Genomic DNA, 22,882 nt, shown 5'->3' with positions numbered 1-22,882 from the left:
TCTCTCTCTCTCTCTCTCTCTCAAACTGACTAGAGCATAATATAAGTCTTAAAAATTTAAGAGTATTAGGTTAAAATTAAAATTGTAACTAAAATTTTGAATTATAAATTATAAATTTAAAATGTTATAACTTTTTAAGTAAAAAAAATTTATTTTTCCAAAGTTAACTTGTTTACAATTTTCTTTTTCTTTAGTATTACAATTAAATTTTTCACTACAACGTCATTTTCTTAAAAAGTGAAATTATATATTGTGTGTGTGTAATTTTTTGAAGTCAATAGAATTAATACTATTGATTTTTTTTGGTAATACTTCGAAAGTAGTTCGGGTCATTTTAACCCAGAATAATCATCGTATGACTTCTAAAGAGTGATTACAAGGAGTTAAAGAGATATGCCAAACCGATTATGAATGCCGGCTTTAATGTTTCATTATAAAATTAGTGATTGTGTTTAGTCTTCTTTTATCGTTGATTGTTTCTTTCTGATATTTTGTACACTATAAATTTTATAAAAAATAATCCCATAGACGCTAATTTGTGCGATAAATAAAACTAGCGATCAACAATCTATTAATCTGTACTATACAGTACTAATTAATTGTAATATATAAAATAACATTGATATTAAGAACAATACGTAATACTTCTATCAATATTATTTTTTAATATTAGAGCAATAAAAAAGATATCGCATGACCACAAATAAGTTTCTTAGTTTTGCAGATGCTGTCGTTTGGCGGCATCCATTACGTTCTGTCATCTCCCTCATTATCGCGCTTTCTGCGAATAACGATACACGCTATGTCAGATCTCGTGACGCGTGACACCCTTCGAGTTTGCTCCGTCGTTCTCGAAATGCACGTTCATGGAATTAATGATTCTCCTTATGAGGTCCGTTATATAAAAGTTTGTTTTGCTAAACACGCAAGAATCTAAAGGACTAAAGGTCGTCTTTTAGATTATAACAGTGTATCTATTATTCTACTCTAGTACTTTCATGTTCGCGTGAAATTTGAGTTTTATGATAGAATGTATAAATAAAGAAAATGTTATATACAGAAAGAGTAACCAGAATTTAAATATCAAAACTTCGGGAGGGTACAAGGAATCGATAAACTCTGAGACGAAAATTCCTGTAGAAATATAACTCGTTTTTGCTTCGTTTTGGAGGAAATCGCAGAAAAGACAAAACGTATAGTTGCTTCGTTCTTGAATGTGAAGGAATAGTGTCTTGACCATCCCTGACCATTTCTTTGTGTGGAGAGTCCTAAGGCAGGAAGTTTATTCATTGTCAATCAACTTAAGAGAACAGTTGAGAAACCAAATCGAAGCTATACTAAATATTACCAGATCAGTGTTGGACTGCGACACGAGCTGTCCGTACTAATGGTAGCTTGCATTCTTGCAAGAGGCCAACATTTTAAACAATATCTACATATTAAGCAAGTGAATAAATACAACATAAATAAGTGATAAAAAAAAGTACAAAAACTAAGTACAAAAGGGAAACTACGTTTTCCCTTTTTTTGCGATTTTCTTCAAAACGAAGCAGAAACGACTTTCTCTACAAGACTTCTTTTTTTCTTAGTTTATTAATCTTCTACACGCTCCCCGAAGTTTCGACATTTAAATTCTAGACACCCTGTATAAAATAAATTTGCTATAATTGATAAACAGTCATATATAAATGTTTGATGCTATAAAATCCACAGACAAATTGTAGAATGTATAATATTCCCAATTGGTTTCTTCTAATTTCAATTTGCTGACAATGGTCACGCAGCTCTAACCGAAACTTTCTCACGATATAATAATATAACGCTAGAAATTTGCACGCGCGCTCGACACTCCCCTTTTTGTTATGTTTAGTAGGTGTCGTGTGAGTTAAGTTGCCATTTGCAATTTTAGCACTTCGAATCCGTCTAGGTCGTTCCGCCTCGTCAACATCGTAAAAGGGTCCCGAAAAGGACTGAATTTTTCTGAAAATCATCGATTCAGTCGAACCATATTCGCAGAGGATTTTTTAGATATTTTTAGTGATTCTTTTATGATCCTAACGAAAAATCTAATGGATGCACACGGATAGTTCCCCAAAGTTAAGAGGCCAGTTATACGGCACGGAAGAATTCCTCGAGGCAAATGATAAACTGCTGCGGAACCGTGTAAGCGGCATCTGCCGAATGTAATTGGTTTTATGACATATTTTACGTGGAAAAAAAATAGTCGACGGCATGAAGGACCTTTCGCAGATGCAGAAACTGAACTGTGCCAATGGTATCCGCTTCATGATTTAATTTCATATTTATAAAAGTTATCATTTATCTATATCTTATTTTACTGGAACCTTTTATTTTATTGTCATAAAATATTACAAATATTAGAGTGAAGTGGTACAATTCTGAATAAAATAAGATTTGAGCCCAAATTCAAGGTTCAAGTTTGGTAACCTTATTTTCGTGGTATGAAAGGGACTAAAGTGAAAGCATGAAACCAAACTTAAATCTCAAAAATTGGATCAAATCTTATTTCGTTCGGAATTATATTATACTAAAAAAATTTTGTATCATTTTATTCTAAATCAAATAATATTATATTTATTACATAATATATTCTTATAATTTTTAAAAGTCTATTTCTCCACATATCTACATTTTAAATTTCACTGTACGAGTTAAAATTACATAAACAGATCTAAAGGTTTTATAAAAATAAAATTCGTGATTAAGATCGACAACTCAAGTGACATTGTTGATTACGATAATGTCTCAGATAAAAGACCGTTTAAAAACCGGCAATACAGGTTCATTATCATGACGAGGCGTTCTTTTTTGCGCGTATCATTCTATCGCTGTATTATTTCTGCACGAAATTTATGTCTACCGTAAACGCGAAGATTAAACGGCATCGTACGTTAATCGTATCAAGAATATACGACGGCAAGCGATGCAACTCTGCAAACTCACCTTGTATGGATTCCGGCGAGGTTGGCTCCTTATCGATTCGGCCGAGCGCGTCGCTACCTGAAACAAAAAGCGCAACCAGACCCTCGTTAGTATAGCCATACTATAAGCTGATCGGGAAAATCATTCGTTTTCCGTAAGAGATACATGCGTGAGTACTTTTTGCTTCGATCGAATCGGTAAGCATTGTAGTTTGATTTTAATTACATTAAGGTTACTTATATCGTACTCTTTTATGAATAACAGCACGCATCGGTGAAAAAACAATGACGAAGAGAGACATTGATTTATATTTGAAGTCCTGTCGTCTTCATTAAGTTTATTAAAATTATAAAAGAATAGAACGAAAAATATAAATATAATATAAGAAATAATCTTGGTTACTATCATATACATTTAAATAATATATTTTTTGTGGCATTCGTTGTGTTTCAATAAAATTAATAAGATTGAACTTCAAATAAAGTTAATATCTAAATTATGTAAATGTTAAACTATTTTTTATGTTAAATTATGTTTGATAATTATTAAATAATACGATTAGTTGCATTTAGATTTTTTAATATGACTGAACTCACTTATTAATTCCTTAATAAAATCAATAAATGTATAAACAATAAAAATTATACATAAATGTATAAAATAAATAATTACATTAAAACATTTTACAGCAGGTGCAAAACTGCTTTTTCTGCTAAAGGCAGTCATTGTTTCTCAATATTCCTCAATGTCTGACAAACGTGTTATATCACATACGCAGTTTTATTTTATTCGATGGACACTCACATCTGTCTTGATTAAAACCGGGCGATCAAGAGAATAGGATGGCGCAGATAGTATCAGAGTACATCGCGTTTATCAATCAGGCTACGGACCGAATTATGCTAAAACACGAGCAATCATGACGCATAGTGGTGATCGCGCGCCATACCAATCGCAATTTCTCGAAAATAGGGCGACTCGCCGTTATCTGCCGTAAATGCAATCGATCGATATTCAAATAATCTATTTGACAGACCCTTTTCCAAAGAGGACGAGAAAGGGAAGATGGTGGTAATTCGGCGCGAGGATGACCATCGTACGTCACACAGCGAGAGAGACGAGTTCGTGGGGGTCCAGCAGACCCCAGGGGTGACCACCTACTACCCCCTAGGGGGTCGCAACTCACCCCTGAAACGACTGTATTCAGATAATCCCACCTTTCCTTTTCTCCGTCTTATTTGCCCGCAACGACGACATTTCAATACATGCTCTCACCGGATAACCCGCCACAAATATGGGCGGATATACGCGACTACTACGTGGAAAATAGTAACGGGAGTAACGACTACATACGGTAGTAGACGTAGAAATAAAAGGGATGGGAAAGATTTCACAATTCTGACTCTCGCATTTCGTACATATTGTCGTACATATTGGAAGATCAGTGAATTATTCATATAATATTTAATATTGATTAGTATATAATATGCATTTATTATACACAGTTTTTTCTACGTCCTTAATTTAAGATGTGTGCATTAATGTTACAGTTAAAAAATATTTCATATGCTCCGTTTTAAATTATGTTTATATATTTCATCAATATGTGCTTGATCGGTAATCTATAATATGTCTTATTTAAGTTATCCAGGTTACTATAAAATTAAACAATGCTCCTTAACGAGACCGTTTTCATTATCGAGCGAAGAACTGCTCCTAGAAATTAGTACGCGTTTACATTAAATATAAAGAGCGGCCTTATAAGCCAAAGCTTGAGCTCTTCTCTCTCATGCACGCGTGTAATAATGCTTGAGGCAATCTTTCTTATAGTTTTGTAGAAAAAAAGAAATCGTGAGGGAAGATGCGATGCATAATTCATCAGTAGCGGGGAACGATCGATTGTTCGACCGATATTAGAGAACATCGATGACAAGATTCTTTTTCATGAGCGACAATGTGCGTTTAATTCTATTCATCGTAGTTATATGCGCATTAAATTTCAATATCTTTTTAGCGCATAAAAATCTAAAAAAATGTCCATAGATTTCTCAATATTTTAATGTTTATCAAGACAGTCTTTTCGCGTTCGCGTATACGGAAAGAACAGTTTTGCTGAAGTGTTAAAAAATTTAGTTAGATATGAATCCGAAAATATATAAGTATAATTTCGTTAGACCATCAAAATAGTTATGTAAGAAACACAAACTGCGTAATTACTATAATGGCAAAACTTTTTGCAGCATTGTTTTCCATGCTTGAACTATTACGTAATTATTTCGATGGTCAAACAGAATTATTTTCAGATCTGTATCTAGCTAAATGTTCATATCCTTCTACAAAATCATTCTTTCCGTGTAACTCTTTTATACAGAAGCCTCGCAAAATTCTTGTTTAACGGTAGACATCAGCGAGCGCGACGATTTATCAAAATGAAATACCGGCTGTCGAAAGGACGCCCACCCATTCCTTTAAATAGGAATGAACGTGGATAAATACGATGCACCTTCGTCGTTCGACGACTCTCCGGAGGGCCGTAAAGAAGTTACGGTTTGCACATGCACTTTTTGCCCCGTTGCACATATCACGCAAACAACTATAACTCCACTGTCGCTTTCTCTTTCCTCCTCTGTTTTCTGTCATGTCGTAAGATAAAAATTACGCGTTCATATTATTTATTAATCAGCGATAATTTTACGTTGTAGAGTCAGTCTCCGCGAAATCTCCATGAAACGTTGAGAGGTAACTGGTAAATTTCGGCTTCAATGTAGCAATCTTTCATACAACACTAGAAATATAAAGAAATATAGTAAAGTGCAGCGCATTATTCTAACACTAAGAAAAAAGTTCTACAATAATTAAACCAATAAAAGAGTTCAATAAGAATAGTATTTTAACGAGCTCAAGTTATCATAACCAAAAATTTTATTTGATCTCACTAAAATGTTTTTATTCGGTACTGTTGTTAGCTTAATCAGAACATTTTTTTTCAATACATATTTTAATCAACATTAACGCTCTCATGTTTCACCTTTCGCATAATTCTGAAGTTCTTATTATTAATTTTGCTGCATCCTTACACATAACTTAAAAAATTTGTTCTAAAACACTATTTAAAAAATTGTTCTCTTTTATTCTTGGTTCGAAGTAATCAATTCAGTGTATTTGCGTCGTCAGCCGAGATTTTCAGACATAAATTCTGAAGTACGTCACGGCGTTGTCGGAGCTCAGTTTTTCACTTATTAATTCGACACGTCCGCGCCAGCCGGAATCGCGTGTTTGCGGCTACCGTCCCGGATACATCTCGGTATTCATAAAGGGCAGGCTTACATACCTTCCTGTATGAAGCGCACACCCATCAACAGCCCCCATTTAACGTATATGTACACGTGACACCTGTGCCGATAACTGAATACCGCGGACAGGTGCTCTCGTCAAACACTCGACATACGACCACGAAGACGGAAGCGTGTCGAGACTGCTATTATCTCGCGATTACGATCTCGTTTCGCTAAAGGCCGGTTATCGATTGTATGAATCGATCTCTTCCTTTGCCTTTCTCACTATCAGTCAGACCGCGTATATTTTAATGAACAATGAGCAATGATTCATGCAAGAATGAAAACCCAGGCTTTACTTATTAATAAAAATTCAGGCGCAACTATTGAAATAAAATTTGGGATTTGGGAAAATTGTACGTAGATTGAAAATAATTTTGAAACTTTCACATCATTTCGATAAAATTTCGCAGAAGTTGGATAATTCGTCGATATAAAATTCCGAGATGTCTTCGGTTAATCGATTAATTCATAAAATTCGATCAATCCTATACACGTCCATATAGGTATACGTGCCGTGGACGGAAACGAGATTTTAATATTTAAGCTCGATAGCACGATACAATAAGTATAATAAGCATAGAAGCGATCGCCAGCAGGCGGTTGCAAGAGACGGTTGCAATATTAATGCTGACATTTCGGTGCTTTGCGGTAGTTTAACCACACTCCAACCCCTCGCTTTAATGGATGCGGCTTTCCGACAGGGACGCTATGCCACGACTACGCCAATCTCGTCACGTATGGCCATATATTGCAACCGATATATCGATCTTTAAAATAAAACGGAATAAGAGCCTTATAAGAATCTTAAAAGAATTTATAGAAAATAATCTATTTCAATTAAGCAACTGTATACACTTGATTAAAAAATTATTTACCTAATTTGAGGTTTAAAGTTCAAAGTATTCCATGTATGCATTAAGTATTCATGTAATAGTAGTAACAATGCGTTATTAACATTTTTTATCAATGTTGTAATGTTTATATTATATATAACATTCTTATAAAAAAAAGACTTCATGAATTGAAATTTTTAATATAAGTATATTATAAAAATTTCAAATCATGTTACACTCTACTTTATATTAAGTGCTCGTAGATCCATAAATGATATTTTTAATGATATTTGATAATATAAGATTTTTAATATTTTAATATGTTATACAGTAAATAGTAATGCAATAATGATGATTCATACTATGATGTAACAAAATTTTTTTCTTTATGATTCATATCGTAGCATATTTATTGCCCAAACAAATTAAAATCTAAATTTTTTTCTACATGGTATATGTACATAAATATATAATTTGTATGTAATATCCATGTACAAAATAAAAATAATTCATATCAATATAAAATTCTGTCATTATAATCAAACTGTACTGAAAGAAAAAATTATGCAGGATGTACAAAAAGTCTCGGACTTCTTAAATGTCTTGAAAAGTAAGCATTTCTAAAAGAAATATGTTTTTCATACAAGAGTTTTAGGGTTGAAAATAATTTATTTACTGACCTTATCAATTTGAACTTGGATGGCGCCACCCAAGTCAAGTCAAGGTCAAATTGATTTTTTAAAACGAAACACCCTATTTTTAACAGCGTTTAAAGGCTTAGAATACTTGCACGGAATGCAAATAATCCGGGTTCGACTTCCGGCCGAGGTAATATTTTTCTCAATAAAAATTAATTATTTACAAATAACGTTTACAGGATTTCTGTGAACCTCTACATGATAAACCTTAGGTAATGCTAATGCCGGTTCTGTAACTTGCAAGTCTCATAACTTGAAAAGTACTGATTTAAAGTTCTGAAAAGTTCCTAACATCAGCCATTAGATTTTAAAATCAAAAATAGTTTCGTTTAAAAGATCGATTTGACCTTGACTTGATCTTAATTCTTCCAACTACGACTACTTACAATTACGTTTACACAAATGTAGATCGATTCTATCAGACGGCATTACTAATATTTGTAAAGTTAAAATTACGTTTAACTATATTGTCTAAACATTTGGTTAAAATGCTCTGAACACATGTATTTCCTTTACATTCTTTGGCATAAGTCCACGCGGTGGACTTGTATAAATTACGATGAGTGCTGTGCGTTGTTACTCGTATATCGTTAGACGCGCAAAACGACGAAGAAGAATTTACCACGAATCATCTTCGTGAGCAGAATGCCACGTTGCTGGTGACTCGATTTTTCGCGGTGTCCTTACGATGATCTGTCTGTATAGCGGTACTTGATTTTCCATTTTTTTTTCTTCGGTTCACTGGTTCTGCTCGCCTTTACTTCTCCACGCGAACTACCATGAATACGAGATGCGGCACCTGGATACATCTAGTTTTCGCGTGGCGGCGATCGAGCCCTCTCATCAATTTTTGAGAACCCGCGCTCGGACGATATGTATGCACCGCCACCCCGACGCCGATAACCGATATGGAAACCACGTTCTGGTCGACCGACCAACCGCCACGGCTGATGCCCATATACCCAGCCACCACGGAAAACCATACGCCATCCTGCAATGCGCGTGAATAGTGATGAGAAATCGCGGCGAAACACTCGCTCCTGAAGCTGATTGGACAGACCATACTCGCTTATAACATCAAAATCTTCAACTCAACGTTGGAACAGAAAATATTTTTAAACAACGTTATATGAAATAGACCAAAAAATATTTAAATACAAGTGAAAGAGATAAAAGTCATTTTTTCAAAGTAAATTTTGATGCTTATGTAATTATACAGATATAATTATTAGCTCTGTAGAATCAAAATATTTTTAAAACGAAAGTATGCATTGGCATAGAAATAGGCTGTGATTGGAAAACTTTGAGTTTCGCGGATACTACAGTATTTACATTGTATAGGAAAGAAGGAGAAAGATCTCAGAAATGCCTATCGTTTGAAAAGGCCTTGCGCAGCAGTTCGCAAAAACGCGATTACATAACTATCAACTTCCATAATACCCGACACACACAAACACACACACACACACACACACATCGAAAGAACCACGAGAACAGGTTTTATGCGCGTACCGGAAAAATCCGCGGGTTAGGTGGGACTTTAAATTCGAAACTTTCCGGGCGGAAGAGAAAAGAAACCGGCTGAGAAACGTCGTGGAAAAAAAGGGGCGAGAATGGGTGAGAGGGAGAGAGGACGAAAGAGAAGGAAGTTCGTGTACGCGAGCCGAGACTTTTTCCAATTACAAACGGCGCCATTCGCGAACTGGTCGGCGGCGATTATTTTTGAAACAAGAATATTCCTCTCCGCCCCGAGACATAATGAGGAAGCGAGAGGCACGGTCGGAGGGCGCGATAATGGCGGCCGTTATGAAGAAATCAACCCACCCCGGCACACAGCCACCCCGTCGCACTCCGCCGGCGAGCCACGCTGGTAACCCACTTGATCTTCCGTTTCCATGGCGACCGCCTTGTCCAACGAACCCCCGCCGACTGAGACCGGCGGGGGTGGTGGTGGTGGTGGTGGTGGTTGCGAACCTTCTCTCTTATTATGAGAGTTGCTCCACCCGGACGGAAGGGTTGGAACGTCGCTCTTTCTCTTTCTGTCTCTATTTCTCTTTCCCTTCTACGTCCCCCTCAGCGGCCGGACTTTGCTTTCAGAACGCACATTTAATGATATCTCGGTAAGTCGAAAGCAGAAGCCGTTAAAAACAAACGTAGTTATGCGAGACACTTGAGTCTTCTACACGTGATGGCAACACCTTAGAAATATTTTCAAATGCACAGAGTGCATTTAACATTCAAAGTATACCATAAAAATTAGTTTTTCTTTCGGTAACAAATTTGGTAATATCAAAATTTTGAAAATTTCAGCTATTGTATACATTAAATGCTGTGCATTTTAATATACAATCTACCTCAAAATTTGACACAAAAATAAAACTAAATATATATACTAATAAGCATTATAGACAATGCAAAGTATAACTAGCTATATTTATTAATAAACTGTATTATACGTATATTAAATATAATAACTCAATATAACGTAATAACCAAGTAAGCGGTAAATAAATATTGTTAACACCTTCAAATTACGATGCAATCGAACCGTAAGAAACGTAAACGCATTGGTCAATCGCACTTCCGAGAAGCGGACAACAGTACTTTCTTTTCCCTCTTTTTTTCGTATTTCTCATCTGCGGTAACGCGGTCGTGCAGCCTACCCACAAGTGTTTTGTGCATAACAACGATAATCTTCTGGCATAAAGTAACCGATTACTCTTTTTCCGAGAATTTGCGTCAATGATCCGTGAGATCCGTCGTCTAATATTCGTGCATCTTGAATTCCATGAAACATCAAGTGCACTATGCGGGCATTGCGTGCGCCGAAAGCACTTCTCCGCTTCTTAGGACTAAGTTAACGCAGTATTCATGTAATTACACAATCAGATTACATAATTATAAGTGTATTATTATTGATTATGTAATTACACAACACGTTATACAATACGTGCTGTCATTCCGTAATATATTTGTCATTACACGAAAAGAACGATTTTGCTAATGATCCAACAAAATTATTTCTGTCGTCTAGAAAAACTTTAGACCCTTCATTAAAATCGTTCTTTTATCGCAACAACATTTGTGTCTAAAACAGCCACAGTAGACGCATACCCGATCGATCATCGGGCCACACGATAATCGTTCTCGAATTTAATCCGGAGGAACTAATAGATTTCCAAATAATTGCCGTTCGTCGGATTGTTAGTAACATGAAAAAAAAAAAAAGGGATTGGCAGGGGATGCACTCGCGCCCTTTGGCAGATGATGGACGGTGGTGCGTAACAGCTACGGGGTGTCGCGAGAGTAAACGAGTCGCGTATATAAAAGGAAAAGAGGAGGATGATCTTTCGCGCGGGAGAGAAATGATTTGAAATTGATGAGTCTATCGCGACTCAGAAGGGTTGGGGTGTCGCGTGCCGCACCTCGAATGCATAAAGGATTCCCAACCCCTTTTTATAGCGCTTTATCCCTCGAGCTACTCTTGCAAGCGTGTTGTCTTCTTGTGCACGATCTCGTGTTCCAACGAGGATAGTGCACTTAATCGGAAAAGAACAATCAATAATAGACCGAATTATTATTAAACAATTAACTTTCTGACTTAATTCAAATTAAAAAATTAATATTTCACTGATCGAAATGTGCTGTCAGAATTAATAATCCGGATTTAAATTATTTGACGCTGATGAGATTTTTCATGGAAAATTCTTACGATAATCAATTCACACGACGTACCTCGCATTTATTACCGCCTTTTCGTTAGAAGTGCACCGTGATAGTGCACAGACATGTCCATGCCGCGCCCGTTTCTTTGCACGTATGCTGGAGGAACGAGGAGCCATTAACAGGGACGCATATACCAACATGTCGCTCGTGGGGGTGGTTTTCCATGGACTCGAGGGGAGAGCATGGACTGTATCCGCGCAGAGGAAGGGGAGAGAAAAGTGCTTCACGCGGCGAAGTAATGGAGCCGACTTATTCCGCACAGAAACTCCTTAGCTGGGAGCAACGACGAAGACGGTGAAGTATTCGAAGCATCGAGGGCGGTAGTGAGAATCGTTCGAACGAAAGATCGATACCGAGCTTGCTTCATTTACGAAATAGAAAATTTTCCTTAACCTATAAATAGATAGGTAGCTGCAGCACCCCACGCATAGTTATCTTAAAAATCCTGTTCCGGAAAAAGAAAATAAAAAGTGTTGTCCAAAAGTTTTACGAGTTAATTATTCTTAGATTTTTCTATCTCATAAGGACATAAATAACATAAATTTAATTCTATAAGTCTATGTGTAAATCGTGTTTATGTGTGTGTATGGGTATCCTGTTGGGGTGAGAGAAAGAGGGCGGGGGAGGAGATTAAAATTAATTTATATTGAGAAAATATATATGGTAGAAATGAATTGTGGACTTTACATACATCAAGTCGTTTAAATATAATATTTTTCATAATATTATTTTCTATGCTATATAAATTCTAATACTATGGTTATCAAACGTCTATAATTTCAATTACATTATGGATATTTAAATAATTGGAAGAAAGAGTATATATCGTCTTTAACGTTATTATAAAAAGATAACAAGTCTTCTAAGATTACATACTACGTGGCTAATCCTCGTCATGCAGACTCAAGGAAATTCGATGCGTCACGGTATTCTGATAGCAGTTGTAAATCGCCGTGAATTGTGACAGATTGTGATTAATGAGCTTTAAATTAGATCTCGCGGTGTAATATCAAAAAAATTCGATGCATTAAGATGCTTTGTCTACATATTCTGTCTTCAGGAAGATTTCATTTTTATTTCAAAAATATTATTTTATAATTAGATTAGAACAAACGTTTTCAATTAGCACATTAATATATGATCAAAAATATTAATAATAAATAATATAAATTTTATATTAATATTTTATTAAAACAAGAATAGTTTTATGACTTCAACAAAATATCAAATATAACCAAACTGAGAAGAACTTAAATGCAGATTTCTGTTTCGTTATCTTTGTTATCATCGTTGCTAAATATTAATGTCGTTGATAAAACTACTAATCGCCCCTCCCCCCATCAAGTATTCTGCATTTCATTGAGATTCGTACATCAGCATATTGTGCATATCGCGAGTTCATCAAACTGATCTGTTCGGCTGATCGATTTTAATTAATAGCCGCTCGTATCGATTAAGCTAGCAGATCGTTCGCATGAATGAAATATTCATTGAATGCAAAAGGTAAAGGCGCGCGGGGCGCGTGTATAAACCATTAAAAAATAATAGCGACAGAAATTCGCCTTAATTGGCGCAATAGCCGAGCCGCGCCAGCACGGCGCGGCGCGAGGAATAATCCCCGTATAGTCCTGACAATTAAGCGCGATATGCGGGAGATCCTGTGTGCGTATACAAGCATCTCTCGCGCACGCTGCTGCTCATAATTACGCGGTAATTAGAGAGGTTTGTCGGCAATTAACATCTTGAATATCGTCGCGTCGCCGCGCGGTATCGGCCAGTATCGCTGTTCCCCTTTGATCCATCCAGATCTCTGGCGCCAGTTTTTGAGAATAAAGAATTTTAACCCCTTGTCTCATTTCTTATAAAGATTCATTTGCACTTATGTTGCACAGAGTATAGTATAAATTAATAAATTTTTTGAAAACAAAATAACTGATTTACTTTTTGTTAATTATCCTTGACTACTAGTAGAATTGCATATACGAATGTCTTCAATTGCCACAAGTATATCTTTCCTTTATTCTCTATTATGACGTATTAAAATAAATGGATTGTATTTAATCATTCATTTTACGCTGATATATATTTTAAAATACAATAATTTAATTTAAAGAAAAAAAAAGGAAAGAAATGATCACTTTGTGTATGTTTAATAAATTTACAAAAAAAAACAGAACAAATTTAACTAGACAGATTTGTAAATAATTATGTTACACTCAAGTAGTTGCGTAAAAATCTTAAGTATTATGAATAATGTTGCAAGAGATTTTGACATTTTAGTAACCAGTTTGAGTGTTCTATACAAATCTATAATGTTAAATTTCACTTAATATAAGTCGCCATTGCACCTACTTAATATATCATTATTTTATACTAAAATAGATAAAAATTTGAAAAATTTATTTATTATTTTAATACAAAATGACGATATATTGAACAGGAACAGTGGCAACTCAAATTAAATTAAATTTGATATTATAGGTTTAAATGTATATACATAATTAATTCGAATAAAATTATTTCCAGATCTACATCTATAGCTAAATTTTTAGATACCTTATCAAAACGATCCTTTTCGTGCAAATGTAACAAATAAACGATAATTAGATATCTCACAAACAAAAACCTTCCGTACGTCATTGATTTTTAAAGCTCGTGCTCATAACTCGCTCGAGCACTTCTATCTCTCACGTGATGCACGTAGGCACTGAGATATCTCGAAGTTTCCGATCCAGAAGAGCCTTGTGTCTCGGCCGTTAATTGTTCTATCGACCGGAAGTCCGCGCGCGCGGAAGCTCGCCACCCCGCCTCGTCCCCCGCGCGGTAACAAAAGAAATCGAATATCCCGCCGTAGTTTCTCTCACCAGTCTTTCCCTCTTCCATCCGCGTCTCGTCTATTCCTCACCATCCCCATCCTTCGTACCAGGATATAATTTCCTGGGGCAAGAAGTTTCTAATGACAGAAAATCTAATATATATCGCTTCGAACCGGAGGTTCCGCCGGCGCTCTGCGAGCAGCTTTTCTTGTAATTAAGTTATAACTAAGGGCGAGCGTGGGCGTAGCACGATGGAGATGGTTCCTACGGGGGTGGTCGGAAACGCGGAATAGGATAGGTTGGGGTAGCGGCGGAGGAGTGTTCGTTCTTTTCGCAAGAGTGGAAAACAATAAGAGAGCCAGTACTAATCCGCACCATACATTATAACCGCCGAGAGAGTGTTCCTGGCACTGGCCGGAAGTTGGTGCGTACGACTCGGCCTTGGTAATGTATAAAAAAAAAAAAAACGGAATTCCGTAATGGTATTAAATACATAAAAAGCTACTCCTCACTGTTTTTAATGTAATTGAAATGTTGTAAACATGCAGCAAGAAATATGAGTAATTAAGAAAACTTTGGAAAAATACCGGTTTCGAAAAACCTATATATCCAGGAAAAGCCGCATGTACCGTGACGAATCGTAATAAAGGTAACCGTAATTGTAGTACGGTTTGCAAAAGCAGTGTACTCCGCGGAAGAGAGAAGACGTGAAAAAGAGATGGCCATCGTTAGATTCGCGTGTATCCGCGGCAGACGTATTCCGCGCATCTACGCATCTTCATATCATATACGCTTTTCCCAGGCTACAGTTAACGACCATCGAGGTGGTCGCACACACGACGCGGTGGCACTCGCGATATATATGTAACGGGGCGCGCGTACATACGTGCAAGATATCTCTCCTTTACCACGGCGATGGGGAACGGGAGGAAGGGACCGGTCATTAGGTAATAGGGAGTGATTTTTCCACCGGGGCTTTTATTTAGACATCGTGTGCGGCAATTTTCTTGCCGCGTTCGCACCGATTAGACGATTCGGTCGCCACTATCCGTGAATGGCGATTCAACTGAAATATCTTGTTGAACCGCTGTCGATCAGTATCAACGGCGACTACTACAATACCTTTTAGTAACGCATTAAGTAAAATTACGTTGTGTAAAAATTGAGCCTTTAAAATTGAATAGATATTTTAAAACCATTCTTTTCGTGTGAAAATTGAAAAACTGATAAATATATTTTCAAATATGCAATTTCCTGCAAAACCTCTCAAGATGTAGTATGCTTCTACTTTTCACAGTATAACAGTTCTAGATAATGCCGAGTAGAAAAGACGAAAAGAATAAATGTTAGGATTTTGAGATAACAAAAGAATATACGAAAAATAGAGCCGCGAATGGAATTGGCCAATAATTATCGTAGCGTGCAAATATCGATAATAACTCGACGTGAAAGAGGAAAACGGGTAAAGAACGAAGGTAAGACGGTGGGTCGGGCATCACGCCTGGAAAGGAACAACTCAATTGCGCGAAATCGAGTTAGGTACCAGCACGCCGGCGGGGATGTAATTAATTAATTCGAGAACGCCATCTTGCTACTGACGGCCGAACGGAGAAATATTATTTTCAGGGTGCGGGGCATCGCGGTGGAAGAGAAGGCAGGAAATTAAGCGGCTTCAGTTCCCTCTTAATCTGTACCTTCGCAAAGAAAACTGCCCATCGCGCTATTCGTTCTTTCCGTAGCGATACTATTAAATTCTGTGCATATTCCTCAATCCGCGACTACGTAAACGTGATATTAAATTGGCTGTATATATGGCAACAACTTGTTAATAAAACTTGTTTAATATCTTAGATACAGTGCGTCAAGTTTATTCACGATGTACACTAGCTTTGTAACTAACTACATACCTGTCCGAGGCATACACAGAGAATATAGTCTTTCGTTAACGAGGAGTTCAACTCATAACGCTTAATTAAGGTGCTGTACAAAGTAAGAACGAGAGAAGTGAGGTGAGGGGAAAGATGAGAGCGATCGGGCCCTGATCGTGACTGGCCCAGAAGCAAGAACGCGGTCAGATCCCCTGATAACGATCTGATAAACCGCTCTCGCCAGATCGCGAAGAAGCTACAAGCACTGTAAAGGAAAAGAGACGAACTTCGCATGTTGTCACGAATATATTTTCTGGCCAAATTAACTTCGATCTTATTAAAATAACTTTTTATGTAATCAAGAAGATCTTTAGATAAAATATAATAAAGATTTTAGATAAATTTAAAGATATAAAAAATATTAAATTAAAAAGTTTTTAATAATGTGTTTAATACAAAATAAAAATGTTTAATAAATATAAAAAAATATAAAGATGTAAAATTCATAACGTGATACAACGTTGCATAATGTTGTATATGTCAAATAGATACTATCATTACAAGAAAAATTTAAAATAAGTTGCATAAAAGAGGAAACAATGTTGAAAAAAAAGAATATCTTAAGCAAATAATAATCCTTAATTAAATTACACACACACACACACACAGCAATAATTTTATTTAATATAAAAATTAAAGATGTATACTTTATTATACGTATAGAATCTCCTAGATTTTCTTATAAGCTATAAGATATGCACTTTAATTTCATTTTTATAATTTTTTCTCTTATCTGAGAACTGATATTTAAATCTATAGTGTTAAATTTAATCTAGCGTGAGTCGCCACTGCTCTTATTCAATTATATCGTTATTTTATACTAAAACAATGGCTATAATTGACACTATGCAGTGTTAATTTTCTGTATAGTATCAAATTGATACGATATAAGTGTCAAATTTAATTATCGTTTTAGTATGAAATAATGATATATTTTTAGTAGAAACAGTAGCAACTCCCATTAGGTTAAATCTAACACTATAGATTTAACAATGTAGACGTAAAATATCGGTTGACGATGTAAAGCGTGATTGACGTTCGACTTTTCGTGATTAAAAAGTTCTATTAAACTTTTTAAGCCCACCCTCTATAGAATTACAGCAAGTGTGCTCCGTCTCTTCATTAACGTTTCGTTAAAATTTTGAATTTAAAGTTCGGACACTATTCATTTATCTCAAAATTCCGAATAGAAGCAATCCTAACAAATTCAATTTACCAATAAAAGAGATTTTCGCTTATTCTTCTTTCGCAATGCTTAGAATTAAATCATCTAAATATATCTGACATAAAATATACAACAAGATGAGGAATGCTCGTGAAAAGACCTATCGCATGGGACGATCGCCTATTGTGAAGAGGCGAGAGTGACGAGAACTCGAGTAATTCAAGTGCATCTACGGATTGTCCAAAGCGAATAGGGTGACCGGAGTTTGGAACGAAAACGTAGAGGGGAATCATACCTTTAAAATAGCGTCATACCCCCACGAACTAAAAGCAACCCCAATCGCCGCACGCTGCTCTAATCACAGAAAGAGGGTTGGTTTTACATTTTAAATCCTGTCGCGGCGTAATTATTGACCATACGCGATGATAACGTCACAAAATTAATTCCTTTTATTTCAATTTAAAAGTATCAAACTAATCACATGTCACGTTTAGTTTTAAGCTGGATTGCAGATGCACGTTAACATTGCAAAGAAGAACATTACTGCTAAAATGCTAGAATTATATACAGTATACTATGGACATCAAGCGACGAAATTTTAGCGGTTCACACAACCAATGAGAATGCGACTTGCATAATATATGCTCGTCGCTAGGGATCGTGCGAAAACGATGCTGCATAGTAAAACGGAAAATCGAAGAGATGGTTCCAGTTAAGCGGCCAGATGAACGTCACAATGTGGGTACTGGGGTTGAATAGTAGAAATTTTTTATACTTTAGAATTTCGTGTGAAAAGGCATGGTGGCTAATTTAAAAACGACGCATGCGGGAGATAATTTTTGTCGTTAAAATTCATCGAAATTGACGAGACAGTTTGAATTATGCTGGTAGTACTGCTCAGGATAATCAACGTTAAATTACGAGTAACTAATGAATAAAAACAAATTTTATATAAAGATTAGACCTCAAAGATGGTGGTATAAAATATTTCAGAGAATAACAAATTTATGTAAAATATATGTTCAAGACGATTTAAATATGCGAGATGCTGGATTTCAATTATACCTATATTTTAAAATTAATTATATTTTAAAATATAAAAACATATGTAACACAACTTTTTCTCTAAATAATTTAAATATTTTTACTAAAATATTCGTACTTATCCTCCGGAAGATATTCCAGCTCTTTCTTTTTCTTCGCATATTCCTTCAGAATCCAAAAGTGTAAAATCACAGGAAATATCATCAGAAAGCCTTTCAAGTTTCCCCTTTTGGAATTAGTGACACTTTCTTGCCTGCCACTTATTCATCAACGACACTTTCTTTGCTCATTATACAATTAGTACCGAGAATTATTTAGTTTAATTAATTTATTAAAGAAGGTATAGAAATATAGATCGATCAATTAAAGCCTCAATTTGATCTTTTTTTTTAGCTTTTTAAGTTAATAAACTAAAAATACAATATTTCGGATAAATTTAACACCTTGTTCAACACATTGCGTTTGCACAATTCGAACGCAACATTTAGGACCGAGAAGGTTTTATCAAGATTTGTTAATTCTACATACTATAGTGGAATCGTCATGTGCCTCTCCGTTAACTCTCGTTATAAGAGTAAGAGCGGGGGACATTTTTACTTCCTTTTATTTCTTTTAAACTGAGTTGCTCCAAGTTAGCTTGCCGGACGCAACGTTCCTACTGGTGAGCCAAGGCTGTCCATTCGGAATGGTCAGCATTGCCTCTCTTCCCCCATCTGGAGTCCTCTCAGGAAGTACACCCCCGCATACCCTCAAAAGCGTCAAAGTGTGAGAGAGAGAGAGAGAGAGAGAGAGAGAGAGAAAGAGAGAAAGAGAGAGAAACAGCAGGAAGAAGAGAGAGATATATAGATCCCCTACGTGCTTTCCGAACACCCGCCTTCCTACCGCACGGCCAAGGGTACATACATTATCCACCCTTGATCCCCGATCCCGCTCAACCAACGTTTCGATAGGTACCGCGCTGAATTATAGAAACGTCTCTCCTATCTCTCTTCTTTGACGGTGCGTATCGACAGACGCGAGCTTTTAATTTTGCCAACTAGTAATTTACAAAGTTATTTCGGAAATGCTTTTTTGAAATCCACATTAGACAAATATTCTGCGTGTTTTTCTCTCATTCGTAATAAGTTTTAATTATTTATAAGGAATAATATATTTTATGTATAATTAGCTATAAATAAATTTTATTTTCTTTCTCTCCCTTCCCTCATCTCTCTCTCTCTTTCCTTTCTTTAATTTTAATTTATTAATTATTAATTAATAATATTATATTTTGTATTTTACAAAATTTATATAGTTTCTTGCGCTCTATTTAAAATAAAGTTAAAAAAATATTTCTACGTATATACATAATAATGTTCACCTATATATATAGATAACAATACGTTATTTTGTACATAGGTAGATCATTTAACTTTCTGTGTAGATGTTTGAAAACCTGAGGAAATAAAAGAGTTGTAAACGTATTGGCCTTTTGGTCCTTTCAGCTTGCAATTGATTTACAAGGTCATAAAAAAAAAGAAAAAAATCGTTGAAACGTCTATTATTTATTATACCATAAATTTTGATGAATAGAAAATTTATTTCAAAATATAAAATAAAGAAAACAATATTTCTCCACAGCAAAACACAAAAAAAAAATACTATGAATTATTTATATTATTTTTACGCAAATTTTTTTCAAATTCAATATGGATTGACGAAAAACATGTTCTAAACATTTTAAAAGAAGTAAAATAGTTAAGAGAGAAATACTTTTAGAAATTTATTTTTATAAGAATATTTTAATTTTCATATATATAATCTTAGAAATTTACTCTTTTTAAACAGATTGCTGTGTGCCTTATGTTTCAAAGTACAAAATTTCACAATGATATTAAGTATATTATATAACACATCGGCATTATTGGCTTTTCTAAGCATGAGACGTCCAAAATAAATTTTCTTCAAGGTGCTAATAATAATGATTGTAAATGCCGATTGAATAAGTGCTATGGAAATGGTCTTATCGTGAGTTACGATATAAATAAAACGTCTGTAGGCGCAAAAAGAACGATGCGTCGGCGCTCAATTACTTTTACACCCAGATCGATCTGCAGATTATCTAATTCGGTTAATTAATCAATTGCCTTAATTATTACCGGTCTGGCTCGATAACGAATACCTAGAGGCGCCTCCATCATTCTAAATACGCCGCTTGATTGTAATCGAGTTATTTTCCTCTTTGATTCCAATTGTTATTAATTTATTATTATCTTATACTTTCCCACAGCATTATTATACGAATTTTTCAGTTCTCTATATATGATATAAATATCGACAAATATAACGAATTGGATAGATTATGTAAACTTAAATATAAAATACTCAATTAGTTTATAACATAATTAATAATTGATAATTATTAGACAAATAGAGAAAATTTGTCGGTTCCCTTTGTATGATATAAACATCGAAGAATATAACAAAAATTAGATTTATTATCAAAGTTTAAGTATAAATAATTATACTCAATTAGTTTATAATATAATGAATTGATCAATTCTCGAACTCTTACTTGATTTTAAACGGCTAAGATAATCATAAAAATGAATTCTAATAAATTTATATTATAAAGTTTATAAAATATGTAATTATCATGACATTAAATATTTCGTTACATATCCGAAAGTTTTCTCAAATAAATTTTAGAATGTGTGGCAGTACATTATATTTGATAGTAACGAGGAAAGTAAGTCCAGCGAGAAAATGTATACATACATTCTGAAAAGGATGAGAAAGAGAAAGAGATGCAGAACGAGGGAGAATTGTATAAATAGGGAAACAGACGCAGCCAGCTGGGGTCCGCTACAATCTGTCCCAAACATGGTCCATTGGTGAATGATGGATCGTCTTTGTTGACGTGCAGAACTTACAGATCTGTGTTTCAGCCCGAACAACTTAAGTATGTTAACTATGAAACTTTTCGTTGTGGATCACCGTCACGCCGATATTTCGAGATATATAAGTGATGTATTCGATTTTTCCCTGAGGGAAAATAAAAATGCACGAAAAAAAAGCGAGGCCACTATACCTGCCGGTATGATCGCGCATAGTGGCGCGTGAAAATAATTGATCCGAGAAAATATATCTGCGTATACCGTGCATACAAGTAAAAGATATCGCTCCGATGCACCGTATATTATACGTTACGATGAGTATAATAATTAAACGCCCATCCCTCATTATTCATACGCTTGAGTGCGTGTAATGGCAGACTCGTGCATCAAGCCGAGAGTGCATTCGCGCTATTCGTTTTAACGCATGTGCGGTAAATCTGCAAAAGAGTATACAAAAACAGTAATTACTCGGATGAGAAAGCTTATCACGTTTCAGGCGCGCAATGTGTATCAGCAGATATCGCGATGTGCATTTCTATGTTTTATTCTCTATACAGTCTGATCAACCTGTGACTAATGGATTTCTCAACATTTAACCTGATTTTTTTTAAGCATCAGGTATGTTCGCCAATCATTATTAAATTATATGGTCGCAAAATTATGCGCTCGAGGATAAAGTCTTATAAATATACGTTAATTATATGTATATGCTTTTTCATAGAAGATTCAAGAAATTAACAGATTTATATTTACTTTCAGGAATTATAATTGATACACTGAAAAAGCAATTTTGCTGAAGAATCTAAAAATTTAGCTAGATATAGATCTGAAAAATTCTTTTACAGAAACCTCAAGCATGATAAATAATGCAAAATCTTTCGATACTCCAGCAAGCAATTTTATTGTCCTACCTAATTATTTTGATAGTCCAGCAAAATTATTTTTGAGATCTGTATCTAGCTAAATTTTTAGATTTTTCAGCAAAATTGTTCTTTCAGTGTACGTCCTTTTTCAAATATCTTTAATCAATAACAATATCCATAATCGTCGTAAATTGTAGATTATACAAATTAAGAAGATTAAGTTAAAGTGATATAAATATTGATTTAATATTGGAATGATGTACTCAACTTTAACATCAAAAATCACTCTGCTGCGTATTCTGATATCGAGAGAAGCGCGGGAAAAGGCACCCGCACGAAAATTGTCTCGTCGATTGAAAAGCGGGAGGATCTCACCCACGCTTTTCCGAGGGGGAAGAGTCAGAGGTCGCTGAGCGCCCCTATTTTGCAACCACCCCTTCTCGCCGACAGCAGTGCATTTGACCAGAGCATTGTCCGGAGGAATGGGCCATTGTCAGATTGAATCATCGTAGCGTAGGGCGGAATATTCAGGGATGGCCGATGGTCAGTGGCCATTATTGTTACCTACGCGTGTAGGGCCGCGATAGCGTCTCGTGGTGATCGACGGTGGGTTCGACCGGGAAAATGGACACACTCGAAAATGTGGAGCGCA

At 35.4% G+C, this 22,882-nt stretch overlaps 1 protein-coding gene across 1 annotated transcript in view; it reads right to left on the bottom strand.

The window, feature by feature from the left end:
* LOC108772185 (POU domain protein 2) overlaps window positions 1-22,882 on the bottom strand; it is a 136,062-nt gene that overhangs the window by 28,685 nt on the left and 84,495 nt on the right. The window contains exon 4 of the mRNA XM_018537675.1: window positions 2,965-3,021. Within this exon, the coding sequence (XP_018393177.1) occupies window positions 2,965-3,021 (57 nt within the window). The remainder of the gene's footprint in view (window positions 1-2,964; window positions 3,022-22,882) is intronic.

The sequence above is a fragment of the Cyphomyrmex costatus genome, unplaced genomic scaffold (genome assembly GCF_001594065.2).
Source record: "Cyphomyrmex costatus isolate MS0001 unplaced genomic scaffold, Ccosl1.0 scaffold18, whole genome shotgun sequence".
Taxonomy (NCBI): domain Eukaryota; kingdom Metazoa; phylum Arthropoda; class Insecta; order Hymenoptera; family Formicidae; genus Cyphomyrmex; species Cyphomyrmex costatus.
The sequence above is the reverse complement of the archived record's forward strand: the minus strand, read 5'-3'. Positions and strand labels throughout refer to the sequence as shown.